Raw genomic sequence first — 20624 nt, 5'->3', positions numbered from 1 at the left:
AATTAATGTTAGATAAATATAGGTGCCATATTACTTCAATTTTGTTTTGAGTTTAACTTCATTCATCTGCTTTTCCTGATGTTTTCTCAAAAAATTAGGCATTAGTTGAAACCACTGCTAAAATGATAGTTTGGAAAATGAACACTGGCTAATGCTAATAATTCTAATATGGTTTTAGAAAAAAGAAAACCTAGTTATGGAGCAAGTCGCCAATTCATGTATCAACAAAAATACACAAAAATGAAACTGGTCAAGTGAATATTGTTATTTATACCTTTGTCATTCATGCAATCAAGTCTTAAGCTACATGTCCTCATTTTTAGGCCTGTACTGTGTTCTTGGTAAGAGGGTAATATTGCACAAATACCCCTACTTGAAATCTTTAGATAGTTCTAGCAATGGAAGTAAAATTTTCTCCAATTTTTCAATGGGCACACGAACCAGTTTGAAGTTACTCTTCTCTTGTAAACTAAACTTTGGCTTTACCTCCGTTAAAGACTTCATTCATTTTTGGGGCTGTTGAATTAAAAATGTATATGTGAAATAAAACTTCATGATCTTATTTGCCATTGAGAAACAGCAAAGTCATCTGTAGAAGAATGGATGTAGAGGTTCATTCTTACTTTTCACAATTACCGACTTAGGACAGGCTTTGCAAGCCTTGCCTTGGCAGTGAGAGCTACAAGAGCTCCAGCTCTCAGCGCTTGTTCCTGGACAAGCAGCACTTTGCTGCTGCACCAGGAGAACCCTTCAGGTGGCTGCTCTTTAGTCTGAAGGAGTGAACAGACTCAAGACTTTAAAAGCCAAACAAACAAACCATCACTCAAAACCAAGCCACAAAAAACCCAAGCAACAAACAAAACCATCAATTTATCCAGTTCTATGTAGACTTTCAACTTTTACTTCACTTGCCCTTTCTGCTAGGGTCCTGAGCTGTTGTGCCATCACAAACGGCAGTGAAAGAATAGGGTTGGACATAAAGAAGTATTAAGGGATGTCTTGCTAAGGGGACAAAGAATTCATGGTATTGTAAGACCAGGTGGTTCCTAAGTGAGAGCAATCACAGTGATATTCAGTGTAGCTCTGCTTACATTTATTTTTTGCATACCTTTACTAGATTAGTATTTCTTTACTGAGAGCCACTGATGTAAACATGGCAACAATTACTGTAAATCTTTAAAAACTGTTTGCTGCACAGCTGCAACTAAAAGCAGTAGGAGCCACTCAGTGAACTTCTCTCAAACTTTTTTGGAGAGGACAAAGCAGAGGACAAAATGACCTACCATGACTTTTTGTACTGTGATAAATCCATTTTTGTGTTCATGTGTGTGTCTGTGTGACAGTGCCTCAATAAATTATGTTCTCAATAAAATTCCATGCCAGCAAATACAGCATGCAGACTTGAAGGGGAATGGGATTTTTGCTCAGCAATATGCACATTAGAAATACAATAACCAGAATTTATGTTTACGTTAATTACAACATGAACATAAATTTCAATGGTCTCTTTTTTTCTTCATGTGCTATGTGGATTGCTTTTCATCCCTCAAAGTATGGCACAATAAAAACTAGCAATCTCAGTGATGGATGAGAAAAACTGAGTGCAAGGACTTGTCTTTTTCTCAGAGGAATCTTGTAGATCCACTGGGTTTTGCTGCACATATAATTTATTTTTATTGTGTACAGTGAAAAAGTCCTATTGTTTTGGTGAAGAGCTCAACTTATGTGGGTGGCAACATCTGTCTCTTAGTAAATAAATATCATATAATATTTTACCGTAATTAATTTCTTCAAAATAGAAGATTTTATTTTTTTTGAGGAACACAGAGTAAGCAGCAAATGAAACTGTGGTAGATACTTGTGTCTCTGTCCTATTTATATATATTGGATTAGGCCTCTGCTTTTAATTTGTTGGTTTCTAGAGGAATTTCTAAGTCTAGAGAAGTAGCATCATAGAAATTGGAACTTTTTCCTTTTCTTTTTACTGGAATTATGTACATTTTACAGATGTCTTTTCTTAGACATTATGCAACTCCCTTGCTCTGTGGTTGGTGACATTTAAAAGGTGGTTTTCACCAGAGAGTTTCACCAGAGATCTAGCTTCATGTTCTAGCCCTTTGCAGCTAACTCCTGGCCTTATATGATGATCCTCACTGAAGACTTTGTGGACACTTCTGAGTGTTTAAAGCAAGATGTTAAGTTGCAGAGAGGTTTCCTATTAAGGAAAAGTGATGTAATGTCAGTGGAACACTGCCAACTTCTCTCTGCTCATTTTATTTATATTAGCTGCATACCAAAGAAAATGCTCCATAAAACACGAGTGAGTGCTCCTTTCTATATTTAGCCAAGCTAATATACTAATACCAGGAGATTATGTTTATATGCAATTGAAAGAATTATAAGAAGATTTGGGGGCATCTTGCAGAAATAAAAGAGGCTGAACTTGGGAAAAGTAAATGCTAGATTTGCTTCTGGTGCATAAAAAGACTAAGGTTTTTTTTTTTTTTTAGGTTTGTACTTCCAAGATATGTTTTTCTGTGCTGAAAAACATTGTTTAACATTTTAATTGAACTATTTTGCTGATTGTTTAGGGAACATAAAGTACAAGGAAGTTAATTGAGTTGAGCCTTTTTAGTTTAAGCACTGCAGATGTCACTTTTAACCAATTGGCAAGATTGATGTGATTAAAACCAAGCTTGACATTCCTGTTGCAGTCTCATCTTCAGGTCTGAAATATTCACATTCCTCTTCATACAGAATACAGTGTGGTACTGTGCTTTTTTGGCAGGGTTTAAAATCAGTGTGGCATATCTTTGTTCATCGCCTTCTCTGACTTTCTTTAGGACTGCTTTTTAAATGAGTAAATGACTCTCCTTTCAAAGTAGTAGGTTTTTTTTCTCCTGGCTTTTGTTCAATTCTTTGTTCTACAGCTGATGGTGTTGATAAATAATCACAAGATTTCTTCCTGACTCTAACAATGTTACTTCATAATGCTGTTAAACAATTTGACCTTTTCTATTAATTCTACTCCTACACGGTGACACTAGCTGGGTGTGGTAGTGTTGGAACTATGGATCTTCCCTGATACTAATTCCACCTAAAAGAGTATTCCCCAGCAAGAGTACATTTGGTAACTGATAAATAAGAGCTGTCATACTAGTTAACTAATTCATAATGTATATGGGGAAAAAGGTACTTTAATAAATTAAATGCTAAGTCTAGTGTGATTGTGAAACCATGTGATGTATTATGAGTTCTTCAGTTGTCTCATGAGCTACTAAGTTGTGGGTGGGGAAAGAATTTTGGGTAGTGTTATTTTTATCTGCATTACTGAGGATGCATTAAACATTTTATGTGTTTTCTGCTCAAATTTGAGTCGTCTGTCTTCATTTTGAAGCATGTGGTTTATTGGGATGACTTCTAAAGATGCTTCTTGAGGGAGTTTTCATGCATTCTGACATTTAGCATCAAATTTACGCACTCTGAACTGCACCCTGGAGGTTTCCCTGGCTCTCTAGGAGGCTGTACTACTAGTTATGTAAGGGAGATGCCAAAGCAGAGTGATGAGAACATTTGCCTATGTATCTCCTTTTGACTAGAAGAATTAGAGCAACATGACATCAAACTGAAGGCCAGTAGAAAAAGGCAAATGATCTTTTAGTCATATCACAAATCAAATATTACTGTTTTACACATCTGGAGCTTGTTTCAGCAATATAAAGCTGTCTAATGTGTAGAAGATTTGAAAATGATTGCGAGATTCTGTTGCTATTTCCAAGTATGCAGATCTCTTCTCATTCATTCTGAGTGATTCATTGGGGAAGTAGATCATGCTGCTAAAAATCATGAGAAAAAATTTTGAGTCAACCAAGGGTCGAAAAAGATTTCATGCAATTATGAATTATATGAAACTAGGACTTTTGCCTTACTGATTCCTCTTAATTTCAAATTAGATTTTAAACATTAGACAAATTTAAACCAAACAAAAAATCTTGAATCATGAGATGCCATTTCTAGTATTAGGCTCTTGCAGGAAAATGTTCTCCCTAGTGTAGAAGGTCAGACATAACTAATCTGTGAAGTATTGCCTGGACAATGTACAGCAAGAATTATGTGCTATCAAAGTTTGTTTCCCCATTTTTTAAACTAAGGCCTTGTGGATTACTGATTATTTAAGTAACTTGAATATTGAAGTCTTGAAATTCATTTGGAAAACTGCAGTCTCTGAAGGTTTATGAAATGACCAAAAAATGGACAGCTTCAAACAACGCTGCCTTTAGGGCGTGAGAATGTAATTAGTGTGTTAAGTCTGAGTGCATGGACTCATTACAGTCTTGGCATGAGAAAGAGGATGACTGTAGGGGAATGTACTTGTTTTCCTCCAAACAGAAGTACTAAGCAGCAAAATCTTTCTGCAGTTCTGGGTGCACACTTTCCCTGATATATAGCGCAACTAGCTGGAGAACTTGAATGTCCTTGCTTTAGTTTGTACCTTTATGACAAAAACTACTAAATTTTTAAATTATTTTTTATTTTTTCTAGCTTTTTGGCATTTTACTTATTTTTCTGCATATTTTGTATGATTTGTCTAATCAATTAGCTGACCTCAAATCATCCAAATGCTTTTGTTATTGTATACACTTTTGTTGAGTGCTATGCTTGAGGTTTCTACCTGAAACAGAATAGAACTAGGAGGATCCTTCAAGTGAGAAACAAGGTCAATGTACTGTGTAAATTTTATTTGTGGCTACAGAGTAGCTTAAGTAAACTGGCCCAGAGACACAAGGGTCATGCAGGTTCGAACACCTCAAATATCTTTTCTTGAGTTCATGGTAGAAAACTGTAGTAGATGAGGTTATTTTAGACATCTAGTGTTTTCCCAAGAATGAATCATGGTTTTCCAGAGAATGAAGCACGGTTTTCCAGAGAAGCTAGAATATGTAGTGAGATAGAAGGTGAAGTAATGAATTTTGGTATGGTACACCCTAGGTAGGCCTTCTGAAGCTCACATGGAGTGGTGAAGATGGGCTGGTAGCCCAAGGGAAGAGGCAGGGAGACAGATGAGAAGGCAGACCAGCATTATATCATGATGTGAGTGTTGCTGAGAGGAACAGGATCATGTGGAAACTCACAGTGAAAAAAGGAAGAACCATATGATCCCCACTGATGCTGACTTTAGTGCTTCCAATATTGCTATTGTCAATATCCTTCTGTTGTTGAAGTAGCCTGGAAGTCCTAAACAACATATTTCATATGAAACTATTGGTTGTTTATCAAAGAACAGCCTGATTTTTCTCTTTGTCTATCTCAGCTGTTTTTGAAGTAAATTACACTTGGAGTCCAAGCTGCTGTGATGCGTGTAGAGCAGGTTTACACACACCATTAATGTTGGCTTAATTGTGAGATACGTATTGCAGCTTTTGGATCTTGCTAGCACTTAGAGTGATAGAAACAAAGCATGGATTACTTTCTTCTAATTTCAGTTTACTAACAGTGGTTTACCAAGAGTTTCCAAATGTGATTTTAGTAGTCTACTTATGTGAAGGAAACAATTTATGTATAGAATCATGTAACAATTTGGGGAGGGGGCCTTAAAGAATATCTAGTTTCAACCTTCCTGCTATGGGCAAGGAACGTGGGCAGGAATAAAGTACATATACAATTCAATGTAAAAACCTTTTACAACAGGGACAATAAGGACAAAACAATAAGGACAAAATAAGCTGTTGGTCAAGATAAACTAAATGAACTTTACTATAGGAGTAGGTAAACCACTCCTTGTCATCCATTCTGGAATGTTCATTTTAACATAAATCTTATCTTAATAAATGTGGAAAAATATAACTTGGAACCCTTAAATCTGACAAGTGCGGTTTCTAATATTCTTTCTCAGAGAGTGTCCAGCTCCAGGCTAAGAAGGTGCATGAGTCATCAAAATACTGAGTCCATAAAGAGAGAATCTTCATAATAGTCAGACAAAATGGTTTTAAATCCTGAGAAATACGCTTTGTAACTAACTTTTTACAAACTACTATGTGATCAGACTGATAGCAAAAAAGACATGTTTGTTTTGTCTGGGAGGTTTTTACTGCAGGGCAGATGGGAGGAGTGGAATTGATTTCTAGAGGTCAGCTGCAGGCAATCAAATAGGAAAATCTGTACTACAACATAGAAATAGTAAAATTGCTAACTAGGATAGGTCAGTACATTGTCTCTGAATATGTAAAATTTAAATAATATGCAAGATACCCTATTTTTGACATATATTACACATCAGTATATTTTATGCTTTGAAAGTGTAAAGAAATCCTATAAAGAAAACCCTATAAAGCAAATAAATTAATTTTCAGCATATTCGTTTAGAAAGAGATGTGTTTGACTTGCCAGAAATTGACACACAAAATATAAAGCCAGAACCTCTTGTAGTATACACACTTAATTTTAAAGGCCTCTTAGATTGTATGGTTTGGCTATCACTTCATGGTAGTTAATTCCGTGTATAGCCTACATTAGCAAATAGTGCACAGAAACAAGGGTGGCTCCATAGAGTGAAGAAACATGCTGAGGCTGTTGTATTCTGCACACTTCAGGGTCGTTGAGCTTTGGGATTTTGGTTTTTCCTTTTGGACTAGCCCTAGTGTGTTCCATGGACTCATAAGTGGCTCAGGTTGGTTAGTTCATTTCACCTGAGAGGAAAGGAGTTCATGTTCTCGAGAGGCTTCTCATGGATGCAAACCAGAGAAAAAGGAAGTGGGAAATGGTTGGAAATTTGTTTCAAAAGCACATTTCTGACCCAAGTTAAAACCCAAATGCAGATGTGTCCTTACTGTTCCCTTAGGAGAAGTGTCAGGTTCCTTGTTTCTGGCTAGTCATCATGTTGGTCACAATTTCATTTGGGAAAAAATGAAATCTAGTTCTTCCTTTTGTTTTTTTCTGTATAAGATGGCTGGCTGCTTTCACTGGGAGTTAAGCAAGATTCAAAACAGTTTTAGGGAAGGAAGCGGCCATTCATACTCACTGGCACAGTATTTGTCTATAACAAGTGCTTATCATCACATGTTTTCCTGTAGGATTCCTTCTTTTTTATGTGATTATACATCACTTAAGGTGCAGCTTAATTCAGAGAAGAAGTCTTTACTATATGTCTCCCATACTCAAGGTTGTTTGCTATAGTAAAAAACAAATAGTACCTGAAGTGAATCATCTTTATGGAATGTATTTTCACTCTGAAGTACAAAAGAAATTATTTGCTCTGCCATTTATGCATAAGGTATTCCATTTAAGCTTTCCAGAACAATATACTGTACACTTAGCTAGCAGTTTTAAAAGAAAAATCTCACCATTACATCACTATATCTCTTTATGAGCAAAATTCTGTTTAAAATTATGTGTTGCCATTGTAAGAAGCTAATTCAGGTTATATATCAGTGTCCAAATTCATGTAACGACAGTATGTATTGTTTCTCTTTGTGGTGACAAGGAATGTAATTAGTACTGGTCAGGTCTATTTAAGTGTTCAGGCACATAATATATTCTGACTACTTAAAAAGCAGGTTTTGACTGCAGTGACATCTGTGTACTGTAGGTGGATTTTGCCTCTGCTTAGTAATACTGCTGAAAGATTTTTTGTTTGTTTGTTTGTTTTAGCCAAGCAGTGGGGAAATTATGTTTACAATACCCTTGCAAAAAGTAACGGCTCTTCATATCTGAGGGTGCTTTAGCAACATTTTGGGTATCATAATTTTTCTTGTTTCTTTATACATCAGGGATGACACCTTTTAAAAACAAACAAAAAAGTTCAGCCTCCAAACTCGCAGTTCTGAAGTACATATCTGGCTAGATAAGGTGTGACAGTACCTATAAATTATTTTATTTTGGGGGATATAGCATCTTCTGCTGTATCAAGCCTAAGTTATAATTGTGTTAGGATTGTATTGGTTGAATAAATGTCACAAAATTTCTGGGCAATGCTGCAATGTTATTTTCAGTTTCCAATGCTCCTGACTACAAGGTTGAAAGATTTTTACTGTCTTTAGCACTTGGTCATACTTCGTGGTACATCTCCTTCTTCCATAAAAGTTAGTGTATGTTGTTGAGGGGATTATTTTTGTGTGCACAGAAGGGCTTCAGGAAGAGTGGTACAGCACTAAACTCTTATGGCATTAAGATGAGGCTGACACCTAAAGTAAGTCTATCATATCTTGTTGTAATGGAATTGCAGAAGTATATAATTATTTCATTTAAATACCAGTTCTTATGTATTTATTTCATTTTCAGTTGTTCCTTTTCATTTGGTGGTTTAGGGTGCCTCCGCTGAGTTTGAGTAACATAAACTACTGATGTGTCAGCTGGTAATATCCGAGCTTTACGTGAGGCAGCTACCTGCTCAAATGTCAGACCTGTTTGTGAATACAGAATAGCCGATAAAAGGGCCTAGAACTTAGGTCCTAAAGGCACCTCAGTTATGTGAGTATTTTTAATAGAGAGTTGAAATTTTAATTTTCCTAAAAACATATTGTGAGCAACTGTGTGCTCCCTTTAATGGCAGGACACCCAGTAGCTGCTCAGTTTTTTCCCTTTTTAATATATTATCCATTCTTCCTCACGAAGAAAATCTCTTTGAATAGTACAAAGCAGTCATCTTTATATGTAACCCAAAGAACACACTTGACAGATACTGGAATGTTAATATTGAAGAGCTGGAAATCCAATTTTAAACTTCCTGTAACAGTTATTGAGTGGCATAAAAATAAACAAATATCCTAACTCTGGCGATCAGTAGTAATAAGATGTGATGATTTATACAGCATCTTGTTAATCAAATATATTAAATTTAAAATAAATATGTGAATTAAAAAAGACAACTGTGTGTGCTGTTCCAGCGAGAAGATATATACTACTATGTCTTTTTCTTCTGTTCACTTTGATTTTAGGCTAGCACAGTTTTTCATACTTAGATTTTTTTTTCCAATCTATATTTTCTTTGAATATATACCAGTCAGCACAGAACATAATTTAGTATAGCAAAATCAGAGTCAGAATACCTCTTTTTCTGTTTGCAGACCAGTTCATTCCTGCATTCCAAGTAATGATTTCCTAGACTTTGGGCTGGTTCAGCTGATTGGAACCTGTATTGTAATTAATGTCTCAGTGCAATTTACCTCTTAATAACATAACACTTTTAGCTTCCTTTCTCAGTCAAACCTGTTGCCTGTATAATATTTTAACTGTTATATCTGTCACTGGATAGCCTGTGCACTAGTTGTGCAACACGATTGAATTACCAAGCCTGACAAATTTTTGACTACCAGACCAATTCTTATGAACTAACCCTACCAGAGATATGAAGTTTAGCATTTTTGCTAAAGCTGTATTGTATCTTTATGACTTTTGGGAACAATGAACGTGCACAAGGGCACCATTTCCTCTCTTTCTGTACCCAAGCTAAATGTGTTATCTCACTGGTGCATGTTTTGAAAAATGTCCCCACAGCGGTATTGAAGGGTAAAAAATGGTTCCTGTCTCTGAAAGAATGGCTCGTGTTTGCTGAATACTGGCACCCGACCCTGTTGGTTTCCTTAGCACAGAAATTACCTTGATGTGTTTGACAGATAATCAAACCAGAGTGGAAAATGGGCACGGCTACAACTCCCACTTTTTAGGATAGATAGAAAGGTTTTTAACAGCCAAATTACATCAGGACTTCCTTACAAGAGAGTTCACAAACAATGCAGATGGTTTACACTTCTCATCTGTGTGTATGAAGTTTCTTAGATGAAAAGTTAAACTCAGCTTCACAGTGTGCTCATAGCACAGTCCCTGTCTTAGTTCTTGCACCATATTTCCTCTTCTAGGAGTGTATTAGCTTACATTGAAACTAATTATAAATGCTCCTGTATATCAACCTGAAATACAGAAAATATTTGTCTAAATCTGCATTTTCAGATTGTTAAGCTTTGAAGGGAAGGTAATAAAAATGTTGAAGTGTTGCAGCTGCTGGAGATGGTTCCTAGTTACAGTTCTCCATCAAGTTACCAAGCATGAACCTTAAATTGGAATGACAACCTGCATCCTCCCTGTAATGTTAGTATAGACAAAATATACCTCTGAATATTTTCATGCTAGAACCCAAACTGGTGCTGGTTTCTGTGTGTTGTTGTTGTTCCCTCATCCTGTCCCCTCCATCACCTGTCTCCCCCCCATTTTTATTTTAACTGATAATTCTAGTCGCAGTAATGTAAGACTAATTCTAGTCTTACATAAATATGAACCCTTGCAGCATTTAAAACAGTCCCTCTTCCCCCCCACCCCCTCCCCCCAGTATAAGGGACTGTTCAGTCTCAGAAAACCTAAAACTTGTCTAAATGCATTTGTATTGATACAGCCTGGAGGCTGTCTGTGTGTTGAATACATAACAGTTTTTGTTAAAAGAGACAACTATTCTCCCTTTACTTCACATTCTTGCCTTGACATATATGTATGTTTTTAACATTTCTAAAAATAAGAAAACATTTCTTCAGTGGATATTTGAGTTACTTTTGTATTCTGAGCATTTCTTTTCAGTACATCTGTTAGTTCCATTTACTGGCAGATTAAGTTAGGTTTTGGGTTTTTTTTCATTTTTAACAACTCAGTAATTGATAAGTTTGGTGGAAAACTTTAAATTGCATTAGGAATTTTGTCAAGAGTAGAATTCCAGGTGTCAGTGATTGCTATCACATTTTGGATAATTTGGTATGTATATTTTAGTTTCTTAAGTAGTAACTGTCAGAAGTAGTTAAGAAAATTACTAATTTTCAACAGGTACTATATCAGTAAAATACCCAGGTTGTACTTGTAGAAAGCAAATTAAATGTCTTTGAGAGCTATCTGGCAGATCTGTCCTACCAGCTGCTGGGAGCCACAGATGCAGAAGCAGGTATCTGGTTTGGCTGCCCAGGAGCTAGAAAGATATAAATATATGTGATACATTCCAGTTTTAATAAATTAACAAATTATGGAAAAAACTTTATTGCATAAATACCAAAGTTTAGGGATAAATATATCTAAATGTACACATATACAAAATACATCTATACATAGAGAGCTGCTGACATTGAACTCAGTGAGAAGAGCCCCTGCCATTTGATACAGTGTGATAGTGACTGTCTCCCTTTTGGTAGAGCTCTGGCATAATTCTGAAGCAATAGTATTGAGTTAGAAGCTACATCTTCTTTGGAAAGTAGAGTTCATGGAGGTGGTAGTTGTTACCCCAAATATACAGGCATTTTCTGGCATTGTTTTTGAATCTTAACTTGGAAAAATAGCTCAACATTTTTAAATTGTGCTTAATTCTGATCATTTTTCATTTAAAATAATTCTGTACCTTCGTTTCAGTGGTATGTTTTGTATATTTCTGTAGAACTGCACCATCTGTTTCTCAAAAAGCAGATCACTGATAGGATTGTGAAGGGGCTGGTCTGCTTTTGCGCAGGAATTACTTGAGACAGAAGGGAGCTCATTATTCCTCCATACCTGAGATAAATAGGACTCTTTATTTCAAACAAAAATTGCCTTTCTTTGTCTGTTTTCCATTTTATTTTATTGAGATCGGGGGAGACAAAATTTGGAATTTTAAAATGTTATAGAAAACATCACTTAGTCTTGGTTCTTTACCTGTGGTCATTTATTTCCATTTACTTTGTGTACTGTGTTGTAAAACACTGACTACATTTCGGTGCCCTAGCATACTTCATGGCAGGCATAACTCAGTGGGGTTCATTTCATATGCAAAGGCTTCAAGGCTACAACAGCATTTCTCTTCCTTTTGGGAACTTCCCCTTCCAAGAGAGGTAGTTTGGATAGAAGGGCTTCCATATGAACTTTTGTATTTAAAGGTATGCAAAGTTGATGATTAAGCTGCAAACAGTAAGATGCTTCCCAGAAGAGAGACATGGTTTCTCTAAATAAGCTTTGTAATGTAAGATAAAAGTAAAGCTGCTACATACCCTAATACTGGGAATATGTGAATGAGCCTAGGACAGAAGTTAAGTATGAAGGATTTACTGCATTCCTGGGAATGCCATCTGCTATAATGTTCTCTGCAATTCAGTAGCCAGGTCTTGTTGAGACTTGAAGAGATGTGCAACCACTACCTATGTCACTCCTTTACTCCATTCTGTTCAGGCATTTGGAGTTACAGTTCCTGATGGGGGTTGTTACCAGTTTAATTCTCAGTCACATACTGCTCTGTTTTCAAAGCAATGTGATACAGAGGTTATCAGGAAGAAAAAGCATTATGAAAATGGGATAAAAATATAAACCAGCCTATTGTAATTTAAACCAAGTGCATACCTCAAAATATGATTTCTCAAGTAGCTATTAAACTGTGGTGTACGTATTGGCAACCACTGTTGTCCACCAAGAAACCTAATGTCTCGTGTCCCTAGTCTTTGCTTTTAACATCTGTTTTCAAATGTTTCTTGCTATCCCTTAGCTCTGAAAGTCATCATCTTGCTGAGCATGTTCTGAGTGCCCAGTACCAAACCCATGCATGGGGCTGCTCTCACAGGCAGCATGGCTCAGAAACCTCACCTCTGTTGTAACTGATGTCTGCTTTCATTAACATCTTACTGCCTTGCTGCTTGCATTTTGGAACTTTTTAGCATACCTATTAGATCATCTGAAAATGTATTTTAATATCTTGGTTAAGAATACCTGGTATTGGAAAAACATTATGAATTCTAAAGCAGAACTTTTGAACATATTTATGTAGTACTAGGCCTGCTTTTCAGGGAGCTGATGGAGTTTCTCAATATTTATTTTACCCTAGCTATGATTTTTTTTTAATTACTTACCTTTATCATTTACTGATTGAATTTGCTAAGAAAGTACTTTTATATGCTCATTCTTATATTGTTATAATTAATTATTTGGCAAAATTAAAAATTCCACATGAGAAAATAAGTTTATGGTCTATTGTTTAGACAAGCTTGATATGTTTCCTGAATGCATGTGTGCCCTTTAAAATTACAAAACATATTTCAACTAATTGGAAAGAGGATGTAATTACAATTAAATTAGTTTTCCTTGTAATCTCATCCAAAAACCAAACTCTTTTAATTCCCTTGTTTGTTTCCCTACTAATGAGAAATTAATAATTTTCATAATTTTGGCAGCTGGGCTCTCCCTGCCTTTGTCACAGCAGAGTTATCTTTTAAGGATCTACCTATGTAGAACTTCCACCACTGATGATGTCATTCCAAAGAAACGCTGGTGAATTGTTATTGTTTCCTCTCCTTTTCTCCTTCATAATGACATATCTCTAGGATACTTCTCCTCAAGAAAATAATATGGCAGTGTCTGATGTTAAAAGAGTAGCTCTGAGGTAGAGAACATGCCTTTGCAGACAAGGATTGTGCACTTTTACAACTGGCATGAAAACTTACTCCAAGCTGGTCTTTGTGGGTTTTTTGCCCCATGGACTGATGTGATAATGGTTGTGTTTACATGCTGTTTTTTAAGCAAACAAACAATTTAGGTGGATTCTAAGCTGACCAACAGCTGTTCAACCTGAATCAGTACTGTCCTGGGCTGGTAAACCCTGATTTACAGGCATGCATATTCCTGCAGCCTCAAGTCAAGCTTAGTGGGAGAGCTGAGCAACCTCATTTTTGCCTGTCACCCTTTTGTAGAGATACCCTGAATCTGGTCTCTGCCTGTGCCTGGCGGGGTCAGCAGCAGTGCAGGGCAGTGCTGCAGCGCTGCACTTGCATTGACAGGGCCATAGATGGGCATTTGTGGGATGCTGCTGGCTGGGCGCAGCGCCATGTGACTTGGCAAATGCAAATAAAAAGGTCTCAAGACACGACACTCCTACTTGCTTTCAGCACATGTTGGATAAACATAGTAGTGTTGGAGACAGCTAAGCTTCTTCTATATTCAACACCTCATTTACAATGCTAAATTTTCCCCTTTTTTGTTTTTTTTTACCTTAGTCTGTCTGTAATAAATAAATTTTAAAAAAAGAAATTGAGGGTGATTATGATGAAAAATAAAATAACTATTATTTGTTAATATTTAGAGGTATTGGACAGTAGGTCTGCAAATATTCAGGACAAAGATGCAGAATGAGGTGAAAGTAGTAATCTTACAGGGTTTTCTCTGTCCAGCCAGAAGTGACCAGAGCTGTTGCTGTCATCAACTAAGCAAGTCAAATGTTGACGGGAACTAAAATTGTGTTGTTTTAACCGATTTAAATAAAGGTGAATGTTAAGTAATTTCACAAGAATAGAAGAATAAGTTTCAGCCGGCATCCTGTGGAGTGAAAAGTTGAACTGATAGGGATTAAGAATCTCTATTATCAACATTAAAAAATTAATTATAAAATTTACAAAGTGAATTGTAACTTCCAAATGTTCTTGTTGCTAATTTAAGTTAAAAAGTTAATCTCCTTTTAAGTGCTGCTATTTGTATTGAGCATATTGAGTGTGAGCAAATTGAGCTCAATTTGTGTGAGACATTGCTAGAATTGAATCATCTTTACAACAACAATACCAAAGAAAGGCAACTGTTAAGTATAAGTTACTCATTTTTCAGTTTTCTGCCCTAAAACAGCTTGCTCCCCTTTTTCTTATCTAAGCAATCTCCTTTGGCCAGAGATCATAAGCAGAAATATTGTCAGAAAACATTTTCTGGGAAATCTAGATGGTTGGAATATCAAAATTAATCTTCAAGTGGAAAATATGATGTTATTACCATTTCTAATTTTGTTGCCATCAACAAAAGTATATTGTTGTGCCAGAATCATACATTCATATGCCATGCATTAGGCAAACTGCTTCTAAAATGTCTGCTTAGATGGCCTAAATTACATATAAACAATGACATACTTGTATACAATAAAGTATTTATATATTAAATATACAGAAAAGGTATATGTGCATATGCTGAAACTTTGTGGATATTTGGAGTATTGAGATAAAGTTATGTTTCCCAGCTGAAAAAGGACAATTTCAAGCAAGCTAGTCTGATGTTTTGTCACATGATAGACCACGGTTAATTTTGAGCTTAATGTCTTTCAAACAGCTGTATTGAGGCCAAAAAATACAGTTCTGATTAGCTTCAGTGCTGAACATTTTACTTTTTTCCTTTTTTTCCCCCTCAATTAAGAGTTCTGATTGCTCCTGCATATTAACTTTTTTAGTCTCTATTCTTCTTCCAGTGAATTTCTGCATTTCTAAGTGAAATTCTTACTTCCATTTGAGCTGATAGTACTACAATGCCTCAGAACTACATTAAGTATCTACTAAGAATGTCTCAGGACCTACAGTTGAAAATAAAACTGGGGAGAAAATGTGGGGCTAAAGACCTGGGGAAGCTCAGTTCACAGCTTCTCTAGGTTACAGATGTTTCTCAGAAGTCTTTGCTCATCTACATACATGGATGGTTCTAACACAGAAGTTGGTCCCTTGTCTCCAAGTACCTAATTAAAAGTATGGCTGTAATTGGGTCTGTCTGATTGGCCCACAGAAGCTACAGCAGAAATTCAGCTATGGCTGAAGTTGTTACTGGGTGAATATTTCAGCCTTATTATTAAAACAGGGCCATTGAAAAAAATCATAAGAAACAAAAAGAAACCTTGTTAAGAGTTTCAGTACTTTTTTTACCTTGAATTCCATTATCTGGATTGTGCCTTTAAAATATCCTAAGTGCTTCACATTGCCCTTTTTGAAGAATTGATGGTTCTATTAAATTATATTATGCATACCCTTTTTCCTTCATCTTGAGGACAAAAAAATGGACTTTTGTAGCCATGTGTTAACTCTGAAGAAGTGGGGCTGTTCAACATGTGTAAATGCTTTGAACTTTCCCTCTCTTTCAATTTTCCTGGACCGTAGACCACTGGAACTTTTACCTCCTCTCCATCCAGAACTGCATGTCTGATCATCTTTTTGTCTATTTTTCCTTCCTGCAGGGACCCCCAAAAAATACAGCAGCTGCAGAACCAAATTCGTCTGGAGCAAGAAAGTGGACAGTGGTATCGTCACCCACAGCAACCTGATCATCAGCACCCTCCCTCTTCTCCTTCCTTTCCTCCTCCCCCCTCCTTCCAGGAGCTTGAGTCCAGCCAGTCTGCCACCTCTCCTGTGCCAATGAGTATTCTTAACTCTCATACTTCCCCAACCATGCAGTCTTCCAGCTCCTTCAACTATGCTCGGCCTAAGCAGTTCATTGCTGCCCAGAACATCAGCCCTGCTTCAGGTTATGTGACTCCATCTTCTGGGTCATCCACATCTAGCCTTCCTTCTCCTATGTCTCCAACTGCTTCTCAGAAACAGTTTGGGAGAGTGCCAGTTCCTCCCTTCTCTCAGCAGTTTGCTCCAGAAGGGGAATATGCCTGGTCTCCTTCTTCTCCATCCCCTCCACCCCCACCTCCACCTGTCTTTAGTCCAACAGCGACATATCCTGTGTGTGATTCCTTTCCACTTCCACCTCCTCCACCCCCTCCTCTTCCTTCACTTTCTTCACCTTCCCACAGCCTGTCTCCAACTCCAAGATTTCCTAATTCCAGCCAGTCTCCAGCAGCTTTTCTCAGCTCCATGCTGCCATCCCAGCCACCACCCATTTCTGTCAACGCATTAGGCCTCCCGAAAGGAGTGACGCCTCCGTAAGTATCAGCTGATGAGTTCCTTGCTGTACTGCAGATTGTAATGAAGATTATTGCACTTGCTTCATTTGTACTTTTCTAGGGTCCTTTGCTGTTAGCAGTTATCTGAGAGGGAGAGATGTGTGAATAAATTGCAAGTGCTTCTGTGCTAGAGATGTGAGATAGTTTTTTAACCCTCACAGAAATGAGATTCTGAAAGAGCCCTACAGTAGGAACGCAAAAGATGGGAAGCTGAAGCTTTAAACTGGAGTTTAAGAAAATGTGAAAGCAGGAGCAAAAGGCTCTGCAGGCCCAGGGCAGTGGAAGGAGATCCAAGAAAACCCTTCTTATGGCCCAGTTCTTTTAAAGTCACATGTTCAGTGATATTTACAGTTTGTGTTCCTATTACATCTGCAGGTAGAGAAATATCAAGTAAAGAGAATATCTTTCAGAAGTCCCTACAGCTTTGTGATACTGAAAACACAAGATATTAAAGTATATATCTGATAACAAAGTGGCCATAACAGTTCATTGGCTTTGGCTACAGATTTTGTTCTGAGGAAGTTTGGGAAAGTGTTTAGGGAGGGATTTAAAATAGCAGTGCATAAAAACAAACAGAATCCCTATCCCTAACAACTCTGCATACTTATTTTCCCCTTTTGTCTTCTCTAAAGGCCAAAATAGTATTTTGGAGCATGTCAGCTCTCATCATAGATCAGTTTTTCTTTCCACTGGCACTAGACTCTCATTCCATCCTTACAGAACACAGAGACATGTTGAAGAACAAAAATGAGAATAGCTGTATCCAAGGCTTATTTATAACCTTGTCCAGAAGTTTGTCTAAACATATCTACAGTATCTAGGTGACTTGCTCAGCTACATACTGTTGCAGTGGGAAATTCTGTTATTTCAATCCAAGATATGAAAAGGAAGAGAAAGAAGAAAGAGGACAGATATCTAAGTAATAAGTCATGTATCTGTTTTAAAAAGCATTTCTTTATCTTGATTTGTTTCATGCAGCTCATTATGGAGTCTGGCCATGAAACGATTTTAGGAGAAAAATTAATAAATAGTGCAATTTGCCCTTGCAGTCATCACAGTTGTGATTTTCTGTCTTACTGTGTCCTTTGCACTGGCTGAGTTTCACTATTGATACTGAGCACTGAAAATTGCATGATTAATTTACTGACAGCTTGACCAGAAAGCACAGCCCGCTATTACCCTTGCTTTTCCAAGAAAAGGCTCTAGTCCAGCTATACAGCTCTGACAAGAGCTGGATTCATTTTTGAGCTCACCTCTGCGTGCTGTGAGGGTAATAGCAGCAGCTTGAGCCTCTGCTGTGTCCCTCTTTCCCTGTTACTCTGTGCTTATGGATACTCTCTTGAAGCATTAGTTGTGTTCTTCCTCATTCCCTTTGATCTTGGGACAGAGAAACAACTCTGCAAAGATTCTTCCCCCTTCACCATGCCCCTCACTTTCCCAACTGCAGCAGCCAGTCTGGGTATGTACATGACGGTGTGTCTATCTATATTCCTCCCTCTCCCACCCCAACAAGGCAGCAACCTCGGGGTCTGAGTTGAAGATGAGGTAGTTGGCTGTTTTTCTGCATTCCCTCAGGAAATAAAGTCCAGATGGGAGCTGGATCGTGTTAACTATACTGAATGTATGTGTGTATAATTTATGTGTGTATATATATGTGTGTGTGTATATACACATACACAGTGAGCATTTGTAATCTGAATTATAACATTAAAAAGTGGTAAAATATGTACTGTGTGATGCAGAAAAGCCATAATCTATTGTTATATATCTTTGATGCCAATTTTTCCCTGGCTGCTTCTTTTTCATGTTACTGTGTAGGTTAATGTCTGGTGTGTCTTGCTGAGTAAATTACATTGTTTCCCGTAATTCTAATACCACTCCTGAGCAGTTCTTCCCCTGGCCTCCATTTCCCCCTCAGCTTTAGGCCTCTTCTGCTTTGTGCTAGAGCCTCAATTCTTTTTCCAACCCCTTCCACTTTTTGCTTCTTTTCCTTTGTCTTTTGCTCCATCCTCACAAGTCCTCCTCAGCACATTTATCTTTCTGAGACATAGTTGCTGAGCTTCACACACTATTCCATAACATCAGCCTGTAGTCTCACCATTTTGCCATGATCTCCAAGATCTATTGGTTGAAAATTATGGTGCTGTTTCCTGACAGTGTGCTTTACAGACTGTGTACAAGAAATAAATTGTTGCATTCAAAGTTTTGCTCAGCAGCTGAAATACTAGTCAAGCCACTTATCTTCAAAGACTGTCATTGCTAAATCTTGGCACAACCACAGATCTGCTCCTCAAAAGCAGAACTTGATAGGCATCATTTTTTTCAGTTTTGTGTTGTGGTAGGAACAGAATAAAGGTAAAGTAATAAACATTGCAGGTGGAGGCACTTATTTTTGGAAATGGTCAAAGGCAGCACCATAAAGTTCTCTGTGTCTGTATACAAAACAGTAGTCTTTGTTACTCCTCTTGGAGTCAAACCTTCATTAGCTTTCTTTGGTCATTTCCTTTCCTGTGCATGTGTCATATTTGTTCTACTGAAAAGAGAAATCTATCCAAGGAGATGCGGACAAAGCAAGAGGAGCTCAAAGCTTTGGCCCAGCCCCAGAGATATGACATCATTGGCATAATGCAATGAGTCCTGGGACTGGTGTGCCATGAAGGATGGTTACAAGTTACAGGGGGGATAGGCAGGGCAGGAGAGGCAGGGAGGTTTGCACTGTATGTAATAGAGGCTCTGGAATGAATAGTGCTTACAGTTGGCAATGGCATGGTCAAAAGCCTCTGGATAAGGATTAAGGGACAAACAAGTAATGCAAATGTCATCATGGGAGTCCACTATAGATCTCCTATCCAGAATGATAATGCTGATGAGTTTTTCTTTAAGGAACTAAGGAACATCTCTAAGTTAACCACTCTTCTCCTTACGGGAGACTTCAAGTTGGCAAATGTTAACTGAGAATACCAGACAGCTAATTCAAGCAGGTCCAGAAGGTTCCTAAACACCTGGATGATCACTACATGGTGCAGACACTAAAAGAGCCAATGTAGTAAGATGTCATCCTTGATCTGCTGCTCATTAACAGAGAGAATCTTATGACTGAAGTGGAAATCGATGGTTGTCTTGGCCACAGCAACTACAAAGCAATTGGATTTAGAACTTCAGACTGCTTAGGGAACTAAGGTCCCCTGGGAAAATGTTTTTGATGGTGCTGGGGGTCCATCAATGCTGGTGACTTTTTAAGCACCACCTCCTATGGGCACACGAGCTGGTAATTCCAAAACGTTGAAAAAGCAGGTGAGGCAGCCCAACTTGGCTAGGCAGGGATCTTCTTCTAGAGATAAGGCAAAAAAAAAGTAAATGTTTGACCAGCAGAAGCAAGGTGACATGGGAGGACTACAGAGGTGCCGCTCTCCTCTATGGGGAGAAAATTGTGAGGGAAAAGCTCAATTAGAGCTGAAGCCAGCCAGTATTATGTAGCACAATAAAAAGAACTTTTAAAAATATGCTAGTTGCAAAAGGCAGTCCAGAAATAAGAGTGACTTGTTAAATTATGAGGGTGTTCTCCATACGAACAGGGACATAGACAAGGCAGAGGTGGTTAATGCTCTCTTCAGTCTTCAGCACCAGTCATGGACTATGGGGGTCTCACTGGCCTGAGCTGAAGGATGAGGATTCTGAGAATTATAAACTCAGAGTCAACTCTGAACTTGTGAGGGAATCACTGCTCCAGCTGGGTCCCTGTAAGTCTATGGGGCCTGATAGGATTCATCCAAGAATCCTCAAAGAGCTGACTGATGTTCATTACAAGACTTCTCTCAATGACTTTTTGAACAGTTTTGGGAATCTGGAGAGGTCCCACTTGACTTGATGCTGGCTAATGTTGTCGCAGTTTTCAAGAACAGCATGAGAGAAACTACAGGTCTGTCAGTCTCATTTCAGTGCCTGGTAGAATTAT

The 20624-nt window shown here is 37.6% G+C and overlaps 1 protein-coding gene across 3 annotated transcripts in view; it reads left to right on the top strand.

The window, feature by feature from the left end:
* Positions 1-20624, top strand: part of PALLD (palladin, cytoskeletal associated protein) — a 144517-nt gene that overhangs the window by 89032 nt on the left and 34861 nt on the right. For all 3 annotated transcript variants that reach the window (XM_030947444.1, XM_030947443.1, XM_030947445.1), the window contains one exon: positions 15956-16648. In XM_030947444.1, coding sequence (XP_030803304.1) covers positions 15956-16648 — 693 coding nt within the window. The remainder of the gene's footprint in view (positions 1-15955; positions 16649-20624) is intronic.

This window comes from Camarhynchus parvulus, chromosome 4, assembly GCF_901933205.1.
Source record: "Camarhynchus parvulus chromosome 4, STF_HiC, whole genome shotgun sequence".
Taxonomy (NCBI): domain Eukaryota; kingdom Metazoa; phylum Chordata; class Aves; order Passeriformes; family Thraupidae; genus Camarhynchus; species Camarhynchus parvulus.
This window is presented reverse-complemented; position numbering and strand designations above follow the sequence as displayed.